The 25,181-nt window shown below is 38.8% G+C and overlaps 1 protein-coding gene across 8 annotated transcripts in view; it reads left to right on the top strand.

Annotated features, from left to right (window-relative positions):
- The first annotated feature begins 2,359 nt into the window (after nt 1-2,359).
- The window catches only part of PM20D2 (peptidase M20 domain containing 2), a 58,955-nt gene continuing 36,133 nt past the window's right edge, over nt 2,360-25,181 (top strand). For 2 of the 8 annotated variants that reach the window (XR_004968662.1, XR_004968661.1), the window contains exons 1-5: nt 2,361-8,415; nt 10,435-10,583; nt 11,785-11,969; nt 13,628-13,782; nt 15,704-15,842. Coding sequence is in view for 5 of the 8 variants with exons in the window: in XM_036315965.1 (XP_036171858.1) it covers nt 7,957-8,415; nt 10,435-10,583; nt 11,785-11,969; nt 13,628-13,782; nt 15,704-15,842; nt 17,262-17,369; nt 17,571-17,725 (1,350 nt within the window). In the remaining 3 variants the exon portion in view is untranslated. Of the gene's footprint in view, nt 8,416-10,434; nt 10,584-11,784; nt 11,970-13,627; nt 13,783-15,703; nt 15,843-16,420; nt 17,370-17,570; nt 17,929-25,181 lie in introns of those variants that run through there. The other 6 variants (XR_004968660.1, XM_036315965.1, XM_036315966.1 and 3 more) reach the window with 6 other exon arrangements.

Genomic DNA, 25,181 nt, shown 5'->3' with positions numbered 1-25,181 from the left:
GTCCTTGGACCCTATCTTGGCATATGGCACCTTATTTATCAGGATAATTATTACAATGCTACATCTACTGCTGAATTGCTACTACAGAACAAAACTAGAGTCTGTGGGACTATTAGGGAGAGTAGAGATTTACCGCCAAATTTGAAAATGAAAACATCAAGAATGAAGAAAGGTGACATAATATTTTCCAGAAAAGGCGATATTCTTCTCCTAGCATGGAAAGACAAGCGGGTTGTCCGAATGATATCAACGATCCATGACACTTCTATCTTGACAACAGGAAAAAAAAAATAGAAAAACGGGAGAGAATATTGTAAAACCTACCTACATCAAGGAATACAATGCCCATATGAAAGGCGTTGACCGTGTGGATCAATTCCTTTCGAGTTGTTCCATTCTAAGGAAAACGATGAAATGAACAAAAAAAGTAGTGCTGTACCTTATAAACTGTGGACTTTTCAATTCATTTAGCGTGTACAACGTCCTCAATCCACAAGTAAAAATGAAGTATAAACAGTTTCAGCTATCGGTGGAGAGAGACTGGATAATGGATGACAATAATGAAGGCTCTCCGGAACCAGAGACAAATCTGTCCAGCCCTTCCTCTGGGGGTGCAAGGAGAGCACCTCGTAAAGATCCACCCAAAAGGTTGTCAGGTGATATGAAGCAGCATGAACCTACGTGTATTCCAGCGGGTGGAAAGAAAAAATTTCCTACGAGACCCTGCAGAGTTTGTGCCGCCCATGGAAAAAGGAGCGAATCTAGATACTTATGTAAATTTTGTTTGGTCCCTCTTCATAGAGGAAAATGTTTTACGCAGTACCATACGCTAAAAAAGTACTAGGAACTTTAATTGTTTAATTGTTTTTGTAAATAAAAATGTTATAATTATTGAAAAACAACACCTAAAGTGCATTATGATCTGTAGTTATGATGATTTAAATAACGTGCAGTTTGCCCAAAAATGTCCGGTCCCTGGCGTATGTCTTAGAGATTTCTATGCGGTACGCAATGTGTTAAAGGTCAGTAAATATTAGAAATATTTACTCTGAGACTATTTGGTCAGGAAATAGCTTGAGCCCCATTGTCTGGACTAAACAATCGGTGCATAGCTCTGGCCATTGCCAGGGCTCAAGGTTCACCAGCGTTCCGGGCTCCTTGTTTACACTTCTCTGATAGTGAAGACTATGGGTGGCTTCCTACAGTAATGTGTAATTTAAAGGTGCCATGAGAGTAGACCTTAAAAGTCCTCATCACAAGAAAATGAAAATGTGTAACTATGTGTGGTGATGAATTTTAACTATACTTACTGTGGTAATCATTTTGTAATATATACATATATCAAATTATTATTTTATACACTGAGTCCTCACTTATATCCTTAGGTTCTGCAACTTTAAGTGAAACAACACATAACAAAACCAGTTTCATCATAGGCTAATGGATACGAAGAGGAGTTAAGTTTCTATAGCATCTCATTAACATTATAACAAGATGAAGTTGATTGAAACAAGGAAACGATGTTATTCCAGGACCTGCTCTATACTTAAAATTAATACAATGTTATATGTCAATTATATCTCAATTTTCAAAAAAAAAGGAAGCATATTTCTTACCTTTGTCTACTGAAACGGCTTAGAAGCAATGACCAGTCCAGTAGCATTTGGCACCCTTAGGGCCTAGGCCAGGGGTGGGCAACCTTTTTGTGAGTGCGTGCCAAAACCAGCAAATCTCTGACTCAAAATTCTTCTGCATGCCAACCCTAATTTTTTTAGAATATGTTATGCCTGCTTGATATCTCTTAAGGTGTACATATGTGAAGAACCTTGAAGAAATAATAAAATTCATTCGAGCAACAAAAACACAGTATATGATGATGAAAAATACATTTATTTTTTAATGTATACATATACACTATAGCCCGACAGAAAACTTTATGACTCCGTTTGATATTATCAGTGGACTTTTGCTGCTGCATCACTGATGACAGAGATTTTACATCAGGTTTATATTTCGTGACCTTCAGAGATATGCACGAGCTACTACTTTCATCTGTCAGGCTACTCCTATTACGAGACTTAACAAAGTTCATCACTGAGAACAAAGATTCACAAGCATATGTGGATGAAACCAAAACACTGGTCGGATCTAGGAAGGCAGGGAGAGTTAAGGCAGAGGCATAGAAATTGCTCTTCCCCTCTCTCGTCAATCCATGTCTATGGTCTTTAAGATAACTTGTTATGTAAAATTATTTATTTATCTAAGATGCACCTACACTGAATTGATCTGAAAAATAAAAAAGTCGATATTAAGAAAAAAATTGTAAATGGAAGATTATAAGAGAGGGTTTTGCGTGCCAGCAAAAGTTACTGGCGTGCCATGTTTGGCACGCCTGCCAGGGGTTGCCCACCCCTGGCCTAGGCTATGGTCTCTAAATATCATTTTTTCCTAAAAGAAATCATGACTTTGGAAGAGTAAGAAATATCTTGTCATATCAGAAAGAAAGAAGCTATCAAAGGCTTCTGGAGTCATGTTAAAGGATCCAAAAGACAATACTGACTAAAGAGAAGACAATTGAGTCAATAAGAATAATAAGTGCAATGAAGTAAAATATAAAATACTTTTAATTGTACAAATTCATAATTATACTAAGAAATAAACCTTTTGATCCTAACTTTTCTGTACAAACTTACACCTCAAGGTAACCCAAATGGTTGATGAGGGAAATTTTATTTCTAAAAGTATTTCAGTCAATAAAACAAAGAAGGAATGACCGAATTAGAATATTACAATTTTGTAACCTTGAATGAAATCATGGATCTAGGCAATGACCATAAATGGCTGCTAAATTATACAGAGAAACAAGCGGACCTTATGTGCCCTCCTGAAGGAAGTTCACATCAGTATACTCTTGCAAAACACTGAGTCTGGTTTAGCCTCTAGCTCTGTACTATCTAGTAGAACTTCCTGTGACAATGGAAATAGTCTATGTCTGCACTGTCCAGTACTGTAGCCACTAACTACATGTGATTATTTACATTTAAAGTAAAATTTTATGACTTAGTCACACTAGCCACATTTCAACTCCTCAGCAACCACATGTAGCTAGTAGCAGCACTATCAGCTTTCAGGAAATAAAGAGGACCTTTCATTCTCACTTTATTTACTATATCCATAGCCTCCAAAATATCCTCTTGTCCTCTTTATTATTATTATTTTTGTGATAAGAACACCCAAAATAAGATCTACTCTCTTAGCAATCTTTTAATATTGTCTAATATAGGCCCTATGCTGTATAGTAGATCTCTAGGACTTATCTTGCAAAACTGAAACTTTATAACCAATGACCACTTCTCTCCAGCCATGGAACCAACAAACACTGCCCCATTTTTAATATAACTACCTGTCAAAGGCTCATTTTTGTCATATTAACGAACAGTCGACCCATGAACCAGGAGGTCGTGGTTCGATTCCCAATCAGGGCACATGCCCCGTGTGGGCTCAATCCCCAGTAGGGGGTGTGCAGGAGGCAGCCAATCAATGATTCTCTCTCATCATTGATGTTTCTCTCTCTCTCTCCCTTCCTCTCTGAAATCAAAAAAATTATAATAATAATTTTTAAAAGTACATATTTTTAAATGTTAACTGGTAAGAAACACTTAAGTTGGCTTTCCTATCTTTTCTGATCAGCTGGAAGTTTCCTCTTGTCTGCTCTTTCCTTATTTGTTTTGGTCTCACACACTGTAGCAAAAGGGGAAAGGCATTTTATGCACAAGACCTTCTGAATGTTGTAACAGTATTTTCCTCATCAGTTTTATTGGAAATTTCTAGTTTGCTTCCTGTTTCATCTTCCATCATGCCTCCAATGACTAGATGTTTATTAATTTTAGACCACACATTTTTAAAATTAATGACTTAATCACTACATCTCTTACAAAGCATCTTAAGTATTTTAAGCACCCTCTGGCCATCTATGCCATCCATTCCTGCTAGCAACCTTAAAAGATGTAGCACCAACATGACCAAAGAAGTTTGAGAAGTGAATCCATACTAAGGTGATTATTAACCACGGTCAAGGTGTACCCATTGACAGAGGCATCTCTTAAAAGACCCTCAAACACATGACTGGTTCCAATATCTAAATGTATCAATAACGGCAGGGGAGCAATGAAAGCTCTCTTCGTTTTCCTGAAGCATAACCTCAGGAGAGAAATATTCTCATCTAGCACAAGCAAGGCTACGTCTTCACAGTGTTGTCATATACAAGCCCCGGGGAATCAGGGCAAAGACAAAGCCTGCCCCCTGCAAGAACCTCACTGTCCTCATTTCCAGGGGTGGCTAAGGTCAGCAGAGCAGCTCATGTCACTGCCAAGAGGGAGGGAACCCAAAGGGAGCCTCAAGTAACTGAGTACCAGGGCATTCCAGGCTTTAAAATAGCTGCCTTCGCCTCGTGGGCCATGCGAAGATATCTACGCAGAGCGTAGTAATAAAACCTTACACCAAGAAACACATCTCTGTCAGACATTTTTGCTCCGTCGCTTTGTTATTGTTTTTTAATTTACAATATTATCTTAGTTTCAAGTGTAGAATATAGTGATTAGACATCTATGTAACTTATGAAGTGATCACCCTGATAAGTCTAGTACCCATCTAACACCATACAGAATTATTACAGTATTATTGACTATATTCCCTATGCTGTATTCTTCAACCCTGTGACTACTTTTATAACTGGCAATTTGTGCTTGCTAATCCCTTTCACCGTTTTTACCCATACCCTCAAATCCCCTTGTGATCTGGCAACCACCAATTTGTTCTCTGTATCTATGAGCTTGTTTCTGTTTTGTTCATTTATTTTGAAATCATATGGTATTTGTCTTTCTCTGTCTGACTTATTTATAATAGCCAAGATATGGAAGCAGTCTAAGAGTCCAGTAATAGATGAATGAAGAAAGAAGATGTGGCACATATATACATACAAAAAGAATTAAATCAATCCCTTTGTTTTTATTTTCCAGAGTTTCTTCCTCAGCTTAAATTTTTCCTCCCTAGTCATTCACTCCCTGGGTGGTTTAATTCTCCCCTTGGTATAATCATCATGCATAGTAGATAATGTGGAAACAATTTCTTTTTTTTTTTTTACATAAATTTTTATTGGTTTCAGAGAGGAAGGGAGATGGAAAGAGAGATAGAAACATCAATGATGAGAGAGAATCATTGATTGGCTGCCTCCTGCACACCCACACTGGGGATCGAGCCCACAACCTGGGTATGTGCCCTGACCGGGAATCAAACCATGAATTCCTGGTTCATAGGACCACGCTCAGCCACTGAGCCACACTGGCATGGCAAAAACACAGTTTCTTTATCTCCTCCACTTTCCTTATCACTACTTCTAGTCTCTTAGATGGCGGTGTCACCTCCTCTCTACATGACTATCACACATCCATCAATTCGCCCCTAACTGTCCCATTGCCCACATTTTGTTTGATGACTTTACCATCCACCCAGCTGTTCACACTAAAAACCTCAGTCATCTTTCCTCCTTTTCTCCATCACGTGCCCCCCTACCTTCCCAGCAAACACATTCAATCAGGCATCAAGTCTGGTCACTTCTGCCTTCGGAATGTTTCTGGAATCCTAAGACTTTGCAGGAAACTTTTAGCTTGTCTCAGACCAAAATCTCTCTGTTTCTGATTCATCCTCCATGAGGTCATTAATTATTCTTCCAGAAGAAAAACCTGGTTTTACCTCTCCCAGGCTTAATAATATCCAATAAGTAGCCATTGTCTAGATAAAATTTAATTCTTTAACAATGTGTAAACAATTCCTCTATGTCCCTTCACCCCTGATCAAAATTCACTTTTCAGCTAACCTACTCTCTTAGTTGGCTGCTTTCTGAAAAATGACAGCCAGTTGGTTTTTTTTAACACCTTACCCCAGAAGAGATTTCTTAGTGTGCTACCTAGTACCTGATATCAGTTAAAGAGACATATCTCTGGAGTTACCTGTAAGTATTTTGGGTGCTGAAGGCTAGGGGGATGTTGTGAACAACCAAGATCCTAAGGTGACACTGTATTTGCTTGCTCTGTGTGCCGGCAGTGGCAGCCCCCAAGTCATGCAGTGCCAGGGTATGGTTCTGGAGGAAGTTGTTCAGGTTAAATATCTGCATTATCTCCGTGGATGAAATCATTTTAAAACTTGATTCCTTCCCCACCCCAGCACCTTCTGTTTACCTTTGCTCTTCCTTAATTTTCATTTTATGTTTCACTTCTCTCAAAATATTTTAAAAAATTTTTTTATTGATTTCAGAGAGGGAGAGAGAGAGCTAGAAATATCAATGATGAGAATCACTGTTTGGCTGCCTCCTGCATGCTCCACTCTGAGGATCGAGCTCAAAACTGTGACCTCCTGGTTCCCAGGTCGAAGCTCAACCACTGAACCACGCCAGCCAGGCTCAAAGTATTTTCTTCTTCTCATTTAGGTCATGCTTTGCAAGTTTGTGTTGGGGATTTTATTACCTTATTTTATCCTAATTAAAAAACAAACAAACCATATTAGTCTGTTGTCTTGCCAAAGAATCTGAAGTCCAAAATAATATCCAGTATCATCTCATATATTTGGCTAGTATTTCAGTCAGAAATAATGTTGCTTCTCCAGAGTAAAGAAATCTTTGATTTACTCTTCCCACCAAAGCACTGAATGAGCACGGACAGCAGACCAAGGTTGACTCCAGGCCCCAGGGGCAAGGTTGATGCCCAGGTGGGGGGAGGAGGGCTGCACACAACTCCTGGCCAGGTTAGAAGGTGCTTTCTTTAATTAGTACAAAACAGTTAAGGTTAGCAGAGCATGATTAATATTTCTTATAACTACAGCTAGTCCCCAGTATTCTATTTCTGCCCCTAACACTATTAATAGAAATGGCATCAAGGACAATTTTCAGACTTTGTGCTTCACTCTGGAGAAAAACAAGAGTATGGCTTCTTGAATTTCTTCATCGGGTAACGTAGAACCAGAACCCAGTTGTGTGAAGATCAGCTGCACATATCATGTTACTTGATTTAAGCATCAAAGTTATAAACGAAACCAGTCATATGTTCTTTCAAAGCTATTGCTGATCAAAACAAACATTCAAATCAACAAAATAATATGAATAATTATGACCATAAATCTTCTACTAACTCTCTGATTTGGGCTTTTAAAAAACTCATTTAAAATTCTTAGTTTTTTCTTTACTCAAATAGACTACACTAGCTAATACGTATGTGCCGTCTACATTCCAGATGCTATACTAGACACTTGCTCTACTCCTTAGTTTTTATTCTAATGAGAAAACTATACTTCATAGACAGTAGTTGCAGCTTTTAAATAACACAGCAACCTCAAGGGGAAGAAAGTGGAGGGTGGGAGGCAATACCGAAAACTCAAGTATACAGAATCTACAGACCAGTGTTCTTTGTATGGTTTTATGAACTAAAAACTTGGTATAAATGTTTATTTTAGCTACTGTTCTAGAAAGGCGGGTGGCGTTTTTCAGGGGGCTACGTTCCACTTGGTCTGTCTCCGATGCCTGTTAACCAATAAAACCGGTCTCATTCCGCTGCTGTGGGAAATACGCAACAACGGACAAGTAATAACTTTGGCGGTAATTCGGTATCTGGACTGCTAAGGAGAGGGGAGCTGAGCTCCTGAACCCCTGTTCTTCCCAGCGCTCCCTGCCCCCGCCCCGGGGCGGAGCACCTGCGAGCTGCAGAAGGGCGGACCACGTTCCCCGCCAGGCGCCGGAGGCGGGGTCCGGGGGAAGGGGGACCGGCCTGCGGCAAGATGCGGAGCCGGCCTGCGCACGCCGCACCCGTTCTCGCGGCTCGGAGCGTGCGCAGGCGCGGGGTGCGCTAGGAGCGGGAGATCGAGGTAGCGTTGGAGCGGAGTGCCGACCGGTCACCCGCTCCGGGCACGATGAGCCCTGGAGAGGAGCGACCTGTGGAGGGGGGCGCCGGCGGCGGCGGCGCCTCCGAGTTGGAGCTGCTGAAGCTGCGCGCCGCGGAGCGCATCGACGAGGCGGCGGAGCGCCTGGGGGCCCTGAGCCGCGCCATCTGGAGCGCGCCCGAGCTGGCCTACGAGGAGCACCGAGCCCACGGCGTGCTGACGCGCTTCTTCCAGAGCGAGCCGCCGGCCGCCTCTTGGACGGTGCGGCCGCACTACCATCTGGCCACGGCCTTCCGCGCCGAGTGGGAGCCGCCGGGGGTGCGGTCGGCCGCGAGCCCGCTGCACCTGGGCTTTCTGTGCGAGTATGACGCGCTCCCCGGCATCGGGCACGCCTGCGGCCACAACCTCATCGCCGAGGTCGGGGCGGCGGCCGCGCTGGGCGTGAAGGGGGCCCTGGAGACCCTCCCCGCGCCGCCTCCGCCGGTGAAGGTGAGGTGGGACCCGGCGCGGGACTCCGCCACCTGCCCCGCCGGTACCGAGGCGGGAACCGCAGGACGGGCATTCCATGCGCACCTGTCCTCCCACCCCGGGCAGGGGTAGGAACGCCACTAGTCGTCCCAGCCTCGCCTTCGTACGCAGGCAGAGACCCTGGGTAAAGCTCAATGAGTGGCCGACCTACCTACGCTTTGCAGAGTACAGTATTATTGGGTTTTGTTGCCTCTTATGTACTTGGAAAGGATTGAGTGGACTCTCCCTTACGAAAGAACTTAGAACCAAGCCTGGTTTTCGTCAAGGCTTATTTTTGGTAACTGTAGCCGCTGCAATTCGCTGACAAGGTTGTGCAGTCTCTTGGAAGTGGTTATTGTAGGGAAACCTACAGCCTCCCTTCATTAGGCTCCCCCCAAAGCTTTTGTTTGTGGTAGTCATAGGAGTTGTAATTTGAATCATTGGGGGGTTTTTGTGTGTTTTTTAAACATTTTTTATTGATTTCAGAGAGGAGGAGAAAGAGGGAGAGAGAGAAACATCAATGATGAGAGAGAATCACTGATTGGCTGCCTCCTGCACGCCCCACATTGGGGACGAGTGGGCAACGCAGGCAACCCGGGCATGTGCCCTGAGCTGGAATCAACTGTGACCTCCTGGTTCATAGGTTCACGCTGAACCACTGAGCCACACCTGCTGGGCCCGCAGGGCTTGACTCATTAGTTTTTGGGTAGGATATTATCAGTCGTTACAACTACCAAACCTCTAGAAATATACACACACACAACATAGATGTAGTTGATCTTTGCATTTTAATAAATACCTCAGTACTGTTAATTGGGAAATGTCGTAGGGCAAGTTTAATCTTGTGTTACTCTGTTTTTCCAGATGGTATATTCGTTCTGTGAGCTAAGATGCAATCATGGCCATTCAGGTTAAGGGGAAGACTAATGTTTTATTTTATTCTTTAGCCCCCTTTTTCCCCAATGTCAGTGACCTTTCACTTTTATCCTAACAGTTCCATCTTTTGCTGCTTTTTCTATTTAGTAGCTGCCTTTGTTTTTCTGCTCTGGGGGCTTGTTTTGGCATCTGGTTAGGCTTTTGTTTTGTTTGGAGTGGGGTATCCTTTGCCATTACATGAAATACTGGAGAGGTTTAGCTTTAACTGGGTTTGTGATAAGTTCATAGAAGTCAACTAATTTGAAGTCATCACATTTAACTTGTCAAGGGTTAAGAGTTTAAAGCAGCTTAATTTAAGAGTTTGGGTGCCTTATAACTTCTAAAGAAAGCCAGACGTTGGGAGATGTACACAGTTCTGATTTTGAATGGTTAACTGGGTTTTTAGCCAGGTTATCTGTCCTACCTGAAAATGAAATTTATTTTCATTCGATTCCCTTTGCAAGCCAAGACTTTTTCCAACTTGTTCTTTGTATCCTTATACGTGATCTTGAAAGTATATTGGCTGCTTATAGATAATTTTTCTTTGCTTTAAGAATTGTTTGAAGAAGTTAAACTGAGATATCAAAATAAAATGTTTATTCTGCAAAGGTCTCTTTTGTTTAATTAGGTGTTTGGTGACCAATAAATCTGCCTGGTTGAACTGGTAGAATAGAATTAGTAAGTTTGTGTAGTAGTTGGCCATTCCTAACCATGGTCTTAAGATTTATTTAATGTTCTTCATGTATGATTAAGGAATTAAGATCTTTTAATGAGGTAGCTCGGTAAGGATCAGGCCTGAACATCGCATCCCAGCTCTCCCTGAAGACTTGCTCTGTGATGTGGGGCAAGACACTTCACCCTATACCTCCAAACCCCCTTCTCTAAAATGATGTTACAGATCACTCACCCACCACTCAGGGTTGTTGTGAGGAGAACCCATAAGTAACTGGAAAAAGTGCTTATGAATCATTATGTCCATAGACTAAAAGACGTATAGATTGTGAATACATATGCAAGAGGGCTTGTTTGATACTTTCCTACGAGGATTTTTTGTTACTGTGTTCTGACACAGGCATTTCCTTCTAGGTGACTGTTCTGGGCACCCCTGCCGAGGAAGAAGGTGGTGGCAAAATTGACTTAATTGAAGCAGGGGCTTTTAAAAACCTTGATGTTGTTTTTATGGCCCATCCATCCCAAGAGAATGCTGCTTATCTCCCTGATGTGGCTGAACATGAGTAAGTAATCAAGTTGAAATAAACTCCTTAGTGGAAAACAGACTATTAGAATACTTTTACATCTTTTTTTTTTTTTTTTTCAATAGAATAGAAATGTATTGTCTTAAAGTTCTGGAGACGTGAATTCTGAAATCAGGTGACAGGGCCAGGTCCTTCTAAATCCTGTAGAGGGGAAGACCCTTCCTGCCTCTTCCAGCTCTGGTAGCCCCAGACATTCCCTGGCTTGTGGCAGCCTAATTCTCATCTCCGCTTCTGTCTTCACATGGCCTCCTCTCTCTGTCCCTTCACATCGTCTTCCCTCTATGTCTTTAGAATACTTTTATGTCTTAACGGGAGACTAAAACTCCATATTTATACCTTTTAAAAGTAAATTGAAAGATAATGCTGTGATGTCTTACTTGATTTTAATTGACTCATACTTGGTAAGTCTCTTCTAATTGAGATTTAATTTGATGTTCATAATTGGACTATTAAAATAACGCCAAAAAAGCATAAGAATAGCTAACAATATGTTGACACATGCTCTATTTTGAACTGTCTGAGAGTAATCTGGTTTCTTTCTTTTTTAAAAGAAATACATTTTTACTGATTTCAGAGAGGAAGGGAGAGGGAGCAAGAGATAGAAACATCAATGAGAGAGAATCATTGATGGTCTGCCTCCTGCCTGCCCCCTTCTGGGGATCAAGTCCAAAACCCGGTCATGTGCCCTGATCGGAAATCAAACCCTGACCTCCTGGTTCATAGGTCAAGGCTCATCCACTGAGCCACACCAGTGGCGCCAATCTGATTTTTAGAGGTTGTCTTAACACATTTCAATTGTCACCTTCCCCCACCCTTAAGACAGAATTATTTGAGTTTTTGCAGACGTTTGGTATAGAACTATCACATGAAGTCTAGAAGGAAACACGAGTCATCGTGTTTGTAAATTCAGCACCTAATTCAGTATTGCATACTTGTTTGAATGTAATTGTGTACAAATTCAATTTGCACAGGAGGTCGATTGGTCAGTTTCTCTTTTTTTCTCTTTTTTTTTGGAATGCCTTCTTTGTGTCAGTCACTGTATTACATAATAATAAACAACAACTAAGCTATGTAAATTGCTGTTATGGCTACAAATGATTCTCAAACGAAAATTCTAGCAGTATGAATTAATTTGAGCACTATTTGGGTAATTCTAACTCCTTGGCTTTTCTTACTTTAGTGATATTGAAAAAAAAATTCCAAATGATGTTTTATTTCCTAGTGTGACTGTGAAATACTATGGAAAAGCATCTCACGCTGCTGCATATCCCTGGGAGGGAGTAAATGCATTAGATGCTGCTGTTCTCGCCTACAACAATCTGTCTGTGTTAAGACAGCAAATGAAACCAACCTGGAGAGTTCATGGTATGAATGCCAGATATTTTGTGTAATAGATGGTGCTTAATATATTTCAATGCAATATAATTACTTAATATTTGATTTTTAAAAATTAGAAACATTGGGTATAGAAACATTTGTCAGAAGTTATGTGGCAGGACACTAGGATGCTTGCCTATTTGTGGGTCAGACGACATATAAGATTATTATTAAATATAAATGGAACAGTCATTTTGAGTATTAGAGGTCAGTAGTTTTATATAAGGACCTTTCTATGGTCATTTGAAAGTTGGAACTTGACTTTCCAGTTATCCTATCTTTTAATGATAACAAAATTTTGTCATTTCCTCAATTTAAAAAATTTAGGGTTACTAGTTTTTATTTATTCAAGTGCTGTTAATCCTAAGTAACATCTTTTAAACTTACCTTTATATCAATACAGTAATAAAGTACTGTCTTGAAGATACAAATTTATTTTTTAGTTCATTTCTTTATGATTTGGGAAATTACTATATTTCAATATCTTTTTTTTTACCTGATTTAGCTGTAGGCTTAAATTAGTTTGTAATTACACTACCTTAGTTTTTAAAAAGTACTTTATAAAGCAGGTTATATACAATTAGATTTTGTATATCTATTTTAGTTATAACTTTGAAGAGCTAAATCTTCCTTCTCTGTGTAGTTCCAAATAAATGCATTTGTTTTAATAGTTTTAATAGTACTTAGTGATCTTTGACACATTATTTTTTTTGGCATAAAAATTATTTTCCCTGAGTCAAATGCCTTTTAAAATACTCATGCAGTTGTTTAAGTACAAGGGTAATTATAGAACTTCACACTATTGGGGTTTTTTCTCTTCTCATATAAAAAGTTTATCAAAATGTACAACTGTAGATTAGAAAACTGTGGTACATATACACAATGGAATACTATGCTGCGGTAAAAAAAAAAAGGAACTCTTGCCTTTTGCAACAGCATGGATGGAACTGGAGAGCATTATGCTAAGTGAAATAAGCCAGTCAGAGAAAGATAAATACCACATGATCTCACTCATTTGTGGATTATAGAGAACAACATAGACTGATGAAAAGGGACAGACTCAAAGACTGAGAAACAGCAATCAGGCTATCAATCCCCAGAAGGAAAGTAGGGGAGGGTGGGGGTAAGGGGAAGAGATCAACCGAAGGACTTGTATACATGTATATAAGCCATACCAATGGACATGGACAACAGGGGGATGGTAGCATGAGTGTGTGTGGGGGGGAGGTTGGGGGTTAATGGGGGGGATGAGGACACATTTGTAATACCTTAACTAATAAAAAAAAAATAAAAAAAATGTACAACTGTAATATAAGCTACTGAAATAAAAGCATTTTCCAGAAGGCTTAATATAGTTATAAATTTCTAACAGTTCCTTAAAGTCAGGAATAATAATTTATTATAAATTCCTTAGAATAAAGTACATATAATTATTTTATTTCTTTTCCTGTAGGCTGGAAAGTATCACACTATGACGTATAGAAACTTTTGTTGTACAGCAAAATCTTTGATTGGCATATCTGTGAAGCATATACGTTTGAATTATTTTTCTTTATGTACAAATTAGCTGGAAAATGTTATGCGTGTATTTAAGCTTAAAGAAATGGTCTCCAAGCTCAATTCCAGTAATTTGGTTCTTTTTATAGGTATAATAAAAAATGGTGGTGTAAAACCCAATATCATTCCCTCTTATTCTGAATTAATCTATTACTTCCGTGCACCCTCAATGAAAGAACTTCCAGTTTTGACCAAAAAGGCAGAAGATTGCTTCAGAGCTGCAGCTTGTGCTACTGGGTGCACAGTAAGAACTTTTAAGAGTTAATCTAAATTATAATCAGACATATATATATGTGGACTGAGGTTGTTTATATTAAATTAGATTAGAACCTTGCTTGCTTTTTCATTTGGTGTTGTCTTGAATATGTAAATTCCGTTGACTGAATAGTTGATGTGAAAGTCTTCACTTGTTACTTATTTTACTCTGTCTGCACCAGGACGACTACAGTCATCTTATCACACAGTAATTGGAATAACTGATTCTGCTGAGCTAGAATTCCTGTCTTTTTGCAAGTTATATCTGTTCTTATCGGTAGTTATGCTTTTAGAATTGCTCTATATAGTTTCCAGTGCAAAATCAGCAAAAGCTATTTTTTGGCGAAGTTATAGATAGGTAGAGCAGGGCCATAAATACTTATGGCTTACTGGAGTGAAAGTTAAAATAGACACAGAAGTTAGTCAAGAGGTTTTGTTCATTTGCACCATGAAGTCAGTAACATTCATGTACCAATTCTGTAGGGCATACAGTGGCATGAGAAGTTACAGAATGGCATAAATTTTGCCCTGGAGGGCGCCAGTCATCTGGTTGGAGAGACAAGAACTGGATCTGTGCCTCTGAGCTTCACTGATTCTGTAACATTTGGAAACGTTATTTAATATCTCTTAGCCTCCATTTTATCTTGAAAAATGGAGGTAATATAACCTATCTTAGGGTTCTTGTGAGAATTAAGTGAGGTCATGTTTATGAAGAGTTGGGGTCTAACCTTCATACATAATACTTTCTTTTCTTTTTTCAAATTATAAGAGAAAGTTTATTTAGAAAGTCACAGAGGTAGTAGAAGTGAGCCAGCTGGGATGCATAGACTCAGGAAACAAGTTACTGAGGCAGAAGGGCCCTTGGAGCTCAGGAGAAAGAAAGGCAAAGACGAAGTGCCTGGGGAAGGCGCAGCAGGCACCCGGGAGGGACAGAGCCAGGACCTTATTTTTTCCTGCCCTCCTGGACTGGAGAGGTGATTTATTCAGATAGTAGCCGTGTCTCAGACAGTAACAGTGATTTGCAGACAGGATATGTTAAGTGTCCAAAGTAAAAAATGAAGCATTTGACCCTTGTTTATGTATAATTATAAATATTTTAAATATTTATTTAGAAAATGAATACATGAACTATGGTCATTCACTAGTATCTCAAGGTGTAATATTTCCTTAGGATAAGGTTCATTGTTACTGGATTTAAGTCTATATTTTAAATAGTTTTTAGTAACTTTTTATATTTTGGCTGACTTATAATATCTGATTAAGTTGTCATTGTTTCTAATTTAGATGTTGCTAAGGTTAGATGTCATCTTTGCCATTTTATAATTGGCTTTTGCTAACGTCCAAGGTGTTATCTTTAGTTTGAGTGAGTGGTGGCCTTTTGATTTAATCAAACCTAGATCTGTGAATTGTGAATCTTCTTTTTCTCAGGGTACCTTTGTACCTTTCAGACCAGGCAGTGGTGTCAGTATCGGTTTATATACTGAACATTAGTAAAGTGTAATTTCTTCTTGTAGAAGCCACAGCCTAGAGCAGTGTTTCTCAGAGTGTTTGGACCACCTACGTCAGAATTACTTGGGGGTGCTGGTTAAAGTGGAGATTTCTGACACCACCCCTCCCCCCACACTCAGACACCTACCCTACTGAGGTGACTGGAGTTGAGACTCACTGACTAGTAGAGCTAGGTGACATCATGGGATTTGGTGCATACATAACAAAGGAGACAGGGTACTAGGAGCTCTCAGTAACAGAATACATTTTTGTAAGGTAAGAGACTTGAAAGAGTTTATATCCAGAAGGGAACATGCCCCTTCTTAACCTCTTGCTATTAAAAAAAACCATTGCTGGTTTGAAATTTAGATGGTGAATTTGAGGTGTTTCTTATTCAAAATTTGTGTTTTAATTTTTAATAGGTAGAAATTAAAGGTGAAGCACATGATTATTACAATGTCCTTCCCAATAAGAGCCTACGGAAAGCTTATATTGAAAACGGGGAAAAGCTGGGAATAGAATTCATTTCAGAAGAGGATGCAGTGTTGAATGGATCTTCAGGTAATTAAGTTCTTTTATGTATTGTGCTATTTGAGGAAAAGAATTCCTTCTTTGGTTCTCTTTAACAGATTTGAAGGTAGGGAGATATTGCTGATGCTTTTAATTATATTTTTCACAAACTTAATGGCTAGGGGAAGGAAACTAATGAATTCTTCAGTGATTGTAGAGTGTCAAATGAGCAGGTTTGTTTTTAGAAATAGGCAACATACTGCCTGGCTGGTGTTGCTCAGTGGTTGAGTGTCTACCTATGAACCAGGAGGTCACAGTTCGATTCCTGGCCAGGCCATATACCCAGGTTGCAGGCTCAATCCCCAATGTGAGGCACGCAGGAGGTAGCTGATCAATGATTCTCATCATTGATGTTTCTAACTCTCTCTCCCTCTCCCTTCCTCTTTGAAATCAATTTAAAAAAAAAAATATATATATATATATATATACACACACACACACACACATATGTTTATATATATATATATGAAGTAGCCAGCATACTTTTTGCTTTATATTCTAAGTATTTCCAGTGTTAAATTTTCTTAGTTCTAAATTTTAAAAAATAATTTTGTATTTTTTTATTACAGTTGACATACAGTATTATATTAGTGTCAGGTGTATAATCCAGTGATTGGACATTATATAACTTAGTAAATGATCACCCATTACAAACAAGTTTTAAATAAGCTGCTAAAAGGGGAAATAGAATTTCAGTTCATTCTTAATCATCAGTATGCAGGCTACTAAGTACTTAAGTAGTTATATGGGGTCATTTTTGGTTTCTGAGAAGCAATAAGCAACTGTTAAAATTTAAATAATCATAAGTCTGTTGGGGTTTATTTTAGATTTTTTTCCCTTTAAAAACATTACTAATATATTTGCATCTTAGAGATGTATTTCCTAAAATATGATAATAGATGTTGATGAAGTAGACTCAGAAAAACTTGGTGATAAAAATGAGGTGTTGATGTCATTCATTAAGATAAGGAATTCAAGAGAAGGAGCAGGTCGAGGTATATGGGGAGGTATAAATGATTAGTATGTTAAATTTGAGGTGCTTACAGGATTTCTAAGAGGAGCTGTTCAGTGGCCTGTTGAATCTGGAACTCCCAAAAGTTCCAGATTTTAGGAGTTTTCAATATCAGAAAGGTATATGAAAACAGTTAATGAGGTTGCCCAAGAAATCCTAGGGCTCTCTAGCACTTAGGACACAAGCAAAGGAAGCAATATAGAGGAGACAGAGAGTGGTCTGAGAAAGCCAGTCAGTCAGGAGAGTGTGGAGTCATGGAAGCCAAAGGAGTGGGGAATGTCGAGAAGGGAAGGAACAGTAAGTCATGCCAGGTGCTACGAAGACTGAATGAGGTAAGTATGATCGAATATCCATTGGACTAGCAATTAGAAATTCATGGATTGTCTTACTTTCCCAAGGATCTACTGATTTTGGAAATGTTAGTTTTGTGGTTCCTGGAATTCATCCATATTTTTACATTGGATCTGATGCCTTGAATCACACAGAACAATATACTGAAGCTGCAGGTAAGTGTTAGAAGTGAATATTTTGGCACGTGCCCTCCTTTTGTAGTAGTTGCTGCCTTCCTGATTGTTTAGTTTAGATTAACATCACCTCAGAAAACTCTATATTGTGGTGGGCAGTGGAGAGGCAAATTAGATATTGAGAGCGAGCCTGAAAACTAATAATTTATAATAATACTTTGATTTGTTTTCTCAACCTTTTAGGATCACAAGAAGCTCAATTCTATACTTTGCGTACAGCCAAAGCTCTGGCAATGACTGCGTTGGATGTTATTTTTAAACCAGAGTTGCTAGAAAGAATCAGAGAGGACTTTAAATGGAAACTTCAAGAAGAAGAGTTTTTAAATAGAGTTGAATAAGAGGAAGATTGAGGAGAAGTGATGATTTTTTTTTTTCATTTTTAATGAAGGAGGAGGGCATGTTTGTTTTTCAATCTTAAAGGAATCAAATTTCTCTTCCTGAAAAGTGAGGACATAGTGTTGAGAAAACACATGAACTCTTAGCTAAAATTAAAATGTTCACAAATCTACATTTGATGGAATTGTGATCTTTCAGGAGCTGGTATGTGGTGGCATTTCTTAAACAACTTGGGTAACACATGGTTTATCAGTAATAATAGTGTATAAGTTCATATGTTGTGTAAGTATATTTCAAAAGGTCCAAGAGATTTCAAACCTTATATTCAGAATTGACTCATGAAAGATTTTTTCCTGATATAGGGTGGTAAAATTGTTTTAGAAAGTAGTTTTAAAATTCAAGTTCTGAATTTGAAGGAAGTTCATTTTGATGTCTGACTATGTTTGTTTTGGTTTAGAGACTGTTTTCATTGGTAATAAAAGTAGGTTTTAAATCAGAAATGCTGTGGGAAACAACCAGAAACTCAGGTACAAAGAATAAGCTTTAGTTTATGTTAATTGTAATAGAAAATATTACAGATGCATAATATTAGACCCTTCCTGTAAGTTGTCTGCTTGATAGTCTGGTGCAGCGGTTCTCAACCCTTTGGCGGTCGAACGACCCTTTCACAGGGGTCGCCTAAGACCATCCTGCATATCAGATATTTACATTACGATTCATAACAGTAGCAACATTACAGTTATGAAGTAGCAACGAAAATAATTTTGTGGTTGGCTCACAACATGAGGAACGTATTTAAAGGGCCAGAAGGTTGAGAACCACTGGTCTAGTGTGTTCTGTATAAGTACCGCGCGCTAACCGATTGCGCCACTGGAGCTCCTAGTGTGTTCTAAGCGGACTTAATGAGAGAGGAACAATGTCTATCTTGAATGCTAATTACTCAGGCTTCTACTCAGAAACCAGGCTGTCCAGCCTGAGTACACAAAGTATTGTAAGTTTTTCCTGGTTCTTATTTTAATATGAATTTTTTAAACGTGATAAAAGGATGTTGGAAAAGTATCTGATTAAACAAATATTTTAAGCTGTGAATATAGCAAAGCTTCAGTATATTTTATTTTAAAGGGAGTCCTCAAACTTGAGAGTAAATATTCTAAGATGGAAGGGGAAGGAGAGAAAAGTGAGCATTTGGCCTCTGCTGTAAGCAAGTCATTTGGGCCCCTCTGAGCCTTCAGCTCTCCATTTGGGAAGTTAGATTAAATCACTTAACACTTACAGTCCTTTGAAACCCCAATTCCTAATAGTTTTGGGGAGTGTTGGTACTTTAGAATTGCTTATCTTCTACATCAAGGGTCAGCAAACCACAGTCTGATTTGGCAAGCAGCCTGAATTTATGTGGCCAGCATGCTGAAAAATAACTGGGGAGGGGAGAAAGGAACAGAGACCAGATGATGTGACCTCAAAACTAAAAATATTTACTGTCTGGTCCATTACCAAAAAATGTTTGCCAGCTCCTGTCCTATATAACAGTAAAATAAAACCTGTTTCTCTTTGATTTCCATCATATAATCAGATGTTCTCCTAGGATAAAACTCACGCCTCTGTATTGAAAATAGTGACAAGAGGGATGTAGATGGCAGTGCCCTGACTTGACCGTTACACACTGCCAAGTTTGTCCTCATTGGAGTTCTGGCCCTTCAGAAGTTTGCCTTCTTTTAGCATTTACTTCATTTGGGGATGCAGCTACCCTGCTGCCTTAAGACCTTGCCCTGTGAAAGCCAGTCTTCTAACTTTCCATCTCAGCCTTCAGCATTTGAACCTTCTCGCTGCCCTTTGTCTGACTATAATCTCAAGAAGTCATGGTTGGTGTATATTTTATATACAGGGGAGGGACCCACAAAGGTTTCAGGCTGAGAATTGGTTATGTCCGAGACCTCCAGTTTATATGAATAGTTAGTTTCTAATAACCAATTTTATAAATTTTCCAACTGTAAGTTTTAAATTCCTGCACTTGGGAATGGGGTTTTATTTTCTAAAGCCTTGATAACATTTTAGAACAGTGATTGCTAACTGGTATCCAACACACTAATATTCTCCCATCTTCTGTGAAGTGTTACAAGTTGTTACTCATACAAACTATTTGTGGTTTTCTTGTGATTAAATTTCTTTTTAAAAACATATTGGAGAACATTGAAGACAGCATTCTCTTGCTTCACTTGCATTCTTGTGTGGGAGAGCAGATTGTGGCGTGCAGGTTGCTGGCACGCAGGGAACGGGTATAATCTGCACCATGGCGTCCGCCACAACCCAAGGTGAGGAACTAATATTCATGTACTACTAAGATTTGGGTCACTTTTGAGTTTCTGTCATATTTTATTTCTTTTTCAATTTTTGAAAAATTTGGTCCAAATAAGGGTCTACCCATTGGACTAGGTCATGGAATTATGTCAGGAAAGAGGTTGAGAACTGATGTTCTAAGTGTATCTAGAAGTATGAGATTTTTCCCCAGATCTTTGTTTTACATGATGTTACTTTAACATTTTTTATATAATTCAGATTTTAAAATACCTTTTTAATTTTCATATACCAGTGAGTTAATTGAGCCATATTACACTATAAAGTGTAAGTAAATACATAAATAAATGCTGGAGTCAAATTCTCATGTCCAGAGCTACCGACTGTAACTAATCTTTGTTGGGCTGTTTGAATTTGGGAGAGTGCTTCCTTTTGTAGTGCTAGTTTTTCCTTTTGGGACTAAGTTCTTTCTTTACCCTCATACTCCAGTGGCGTGTTTTCTAAATAGTTGTGCTAAATTTCCCTAAGTATTTATTCTTAGCTTAAATTATTATTGTTGGCTGGTTAGTTGGTTCTTACATTTTGGATTAAATCTCCAAACATTTTGGAAGTTAAAGAGGGAACATTAGATTATAGGTGAACAGTGTCACTTTTAGAAGGGTTATATTTAGCTCTTTATGTTTAAGAGATGAATCCTTATTTTTAGAAGGTTGAAAAATAAATAGAACTTTAAAATTTTTTTGTTTTTTTGTTTGTTTTTTTTTGTTTTTGTTTTTGTTTTAAATTAAATCTTTATTGTTCAGATTATTACATTTGTTCCTCTTTTTTCCCCCCATAACTCCCCTCCTCCCAGTTCCCACCCCACCCTCCGCCCTCACTCCCCACCCACTGTCCTCATCCATAGGTGCACGATTTTTGTCCAGTCTCTTCCCGCATCTCCCACACCCCTTTCCCCCCCAAGAATAGTCAGTCCATTCCCTTTCTATGTCCCTGATTCTATTATGATCACCAGATTATTTATTCACTTGATTCTTAGATTCACTTGTTGATAGATGCATGTTTGTTGTTCGAATTTTTATAATTTTGTATTTTGTTCTTGAGGAAGGGGGCAAGTAAGTTTTCCTCTCAGAATTGGTTTGAGTGATGAGGTTCTTATTATTCCTTCACAAGATTATGTAGTTTTTGAAGCTACAGTCTTTTCAATTTGCTTAATTTGTTTCAGGTACACCAAACCTGACTCAGTTGGGGGGAAAAGGCCAAGCTCATTTAGTGCAAAGTTTAAGATTATATGACTTTTTAAAATGTTAAATTAGTTTCTGACCTAAACTAGAGGTATAGGTGGACCTGCTTGAGGTGCCTTTGTTTTTATGGAAAATGTTTTTATTACACACACACCTTTTTCAAAACCTTTTCCCCAAATCTCAACTTTTGGCTATTAATGTTAAAAGGTATAATCCGGCCCTGGCTGGTGTGGCTCAGTTGGTTGAGCGTTGTCCCTTGCAGATGATTGGTAAGAGTACTTGCCCAGGTTGCGGGCTAGATCCCTGGTAGGGTTGCATGTGGGAGGCAATTGATTGATGTTTCTCACATCGATGTTTCTCCCTGTCTCTCCCTCTCCCTTCCTCTCTGTCTAAAAATCAATAAAGTCATGTTTTTAAAGGTATAATCCAAATTAATCTAAATTTAATTACAGATTGAAAATATTTTTCTCTTTACTGACTTAATTTTATTTTTTTCCATCACCATTTATATACTCTATGCCCTTTTCCAACTCTACCCACCCACCTCCCCCCCATCCCACAATTACCACACTGTTGTCCATGTCCATAAGTTATTTCCCCGCCTTTTTTTTTTTTTTTTTTTGGTTTCATGTATTTTTATTGATTTCAGAGCGGAAGGGAGAAAGAGAGAGAGAAATATCAATGATGAGAGAGAATCATTGATTGGCTGCCTCCTGCACACCCCACACTGGGGATGGAGCCCACAACCCGGGCATGTGCCCTGATATAGAATCAAACTGTGACCTCCTGGCTCATAGGTTGACACTCAACCATTGAGCCACACTGGCCAGGCGATCTCTCTTCCTTTCCCACCCCCCTCAATCCCTCCATGTAGCGACTTAATTTTAAAAGCAGGCCTGAATAGGAGGCATGTATAAAACAATCATGTGGTACTATGAATAACTAAGTTGCTATGTATCATATAAGATTGAGGATAGCTAATATTTAGCTTGCCTCTTATAATTTTCAGACTGTTTTCTAGTTTCAACATACTCTAAGTATTTTGTAATCTAATTTTATAGATGAGGATGGCGCATTTTGATATGTATGACGTTAATTTCAAGTAAGCAGTCACTGTCTACTACCATCAGATGACAGTAGTTTTAAAAAACATTTTAATACGTATTAGAGTATGTTTTAAAAAGTAGATTGTTAATAAATGTTTTCTAATAGTGATTGTCATGTGTTTTTTTCCAACATCACACCATTATGCAAATATAAGATAAAACATAATCACCCAAATATACTATTTTATGATCATTAATGCATTGTTATCACATGATGTTAGTGTGCTTTTAAATTATGTTATATAATGAGAATTTTAAAGAGCAATTAAGTTCTTTTGCTTAAAAACTGATGTTTTCATAGTCTTAGAACCTGAAAATTTAAACGAAAAAAATATCAGGTCAAGGTATCCCAGCCTTCCCTTCATTCAAGGCTTCTGAGGCTATAAGTAGGCTCAAATCTGAGAATTTATTAAGGGGCTGTGACTCTGTTTTTTTTAAATTTGAGTTAGATTTTTGTTCATTTGACCTAGAACTTTTATGCTCATACAGATCACAGAAGAATTTAGCAGGCTTTCTACTTCATTTCTGAGAACACTATGCATAACAAACGAAAGCCATGGTTCTGTGTGCGTTTGACTATCCTGATTGCTGCTGTGACTCTGCTGTCCATTGTGGCAGACTCTGGCCACCGAGTGCCACCACGTGGCCCCTGCCACCCAGGATCCAATTGCTGCCACTGCATTCAGGCTTTCCAGTTGGGTCACTGCAGTTCCCACTATAGCAGTGATGGCGAACCTTTTGAGCTCGGCGTGTCAGCATTTTGAAAAACCCTAACTTAACTCTGGTGCCGTGTCACATATAGAAATTTTTTGATATTTGCAACCATAGTAAAACAAATTTTTGATACTTATTTTATATATTTAAATGCCATTTAACAAAGAAAAATCAACAAAAAAATGAGTTCGCGTGTCACCTCTGACACGCGTGTCATAGGTTCGCCGTCACTGCACTTTAGCGTGTGGCCTACAGAGAAGAGCAATCACAGAGCTCTTCAAGGGGCCCCACTCACAAATTTACTGCTCCGAGTATTGGACCTTCCCAAGCTGGGTGAGTAGTTTCACATGACAAGCCCACTCTATGGGACTTGGCTATAGTAGCTCCGCAGACTAGTACAGCATCCTATATGATGGCATTTCCCAGACTAGGCAGATGGATGTTCAGATGATGTACCCTGGAAATCTGCTAGAATCTAGCAGCTAGATAATTTAAGGTGGTCTTGGTTATAAGGAAGAAGCCCTTGACAAAGATATCTGTGAAGCGTTTGAAATTGTTTCATAAAATCAGCATAAAAAAGTAATGTTTTAAAAATAAAATTTAATATTATAGTTAGCAATTAACTATTTCTTTTATATCTCTTTAAGTTTATTTACCCAAGTGTCAAAAAACTTTTTTTGATGAGCTCTTATTAGGGAAAATTGCCTTAGGATTTGTGCAAGTATGTTTTGTGTATGGTTTTTGTTAATCCTTACCTGAGGCTGTTTTTTCCAGTTATATTTAGAGAGTGGAAGGAAGGGAGAGAAACATTGATGTGAGAGAGACATATCAATTGGTTGCCTCCCACATATGTCCCTACTGGGCTGAGGATCCTCCAGGATTGAATCTGCAACCCAGGTACCTGGCCTTGACCGGGAATCGAACCCAAGGCCCTTTGGTGCATGGGCTGACACTCTAACCACTGAGCAACATAGGCCAGGGCTGGGGTTTTTTTCCAGATGGGAATAAAGTATATAGTCCTTCCTGTATATGAAAAATGCAATATTATTTAGTATAAATGATTAGACAAATTAACTTGGAATGAAAATTACATTATTATGTATAGCATTCACTTTATTAAAGTGAGTTTCAAACAAATGCTGTTTGGATAAGTTTGATGGAGGTTGATCCTATCGATATATATTAGTAACTATTTGTTTTAAATGATACAACAAATTAGGACCCTCTCCTTTGTCCCATGCCCTGACATTAGTGGCCATTGTTTTCTGGTTCGGAGAAAACGCTGGTATTCATTGAGTCTGAATGCAGATGTCCAGTGTTGTCTTCCCATTTACTTTGCTTTTTGATGTTCTTTTTCTCTTCAGAAACCATGTGAATGTTTCTCATCCTAATAAGTTACAGGTAGTCCCAAACTATGCATTTTCTTCTAGTGTTTATACGGGAAAAAATCAGCCTATTCCCAAGTTCCTCAGTAAAGATATTCCTAAGGAAGGACTTTGAACTAGGACATGTTCCATGGCGGAGATACATGAAGCAGTAATTATAAGACAGGAAACACTTAAACACTAGTTATCGCTACCACAAAACTGACAAAATGCCATGCATGCCCCTTATCCTCAAAGTATCCCGACCAGGGAAACTCCTACCAAAAGCAAAGCCATTGCACCATCGAAAGAGCTTTTCTCCTGAAGAGGTGAAACTTCATGATCCACAAGATGTAAATGCAAATAGGAATGTCATTATTGCCTTGTAGTGAAATAAACATGAGGCAATACACTAAAAATAGGTGGTAGGCTATAAACTGAAGCATGAATTTTGGTCAAAGTGGGGACTTGTAGGTGCATGTATGTTTCATACAAATGAACTTTAGGTGTAGTCCAAGTGCACCTCGTCCAAAGAATGTAACACAAAGGAAATCATCCCTGTGTGTAAGCATTTAGGGTGTAAACGAGGTTGAACTACAGTGTGCCCACAAGCCTGTCAGTGTATTTCCAGGAGATTCCAATCCAGTAACAACTGTCTTCAGTTGCTGTGGGTATTGTATTTATGCAGCACCTAGAATCATTCTGTCTGTACAATAGATGGCTCATAAGTGCAAATTAAAC

Source organism: Myotis myotis, unplaced genomic scaffold (assembly GCF_014108235.1).
Source record: "Myotis myotis isolate mMyoMyo1 unplaced genomic scaffold, mMyoMyo1.p scaffold_m19_p_7, whole genome shotgun sequence".
Lineage (NCBI taxonomy): Eukaryota > Metazoa > Chordata > Mammalia > Chiroptera > Vespertilionidae > Myotis > Myotis myotis.
The sequence above is the reverse complement of the archived record's forward strand: the minus strand, read 5'-3'. Positions and strand labels throughout refer to the sequence as shown.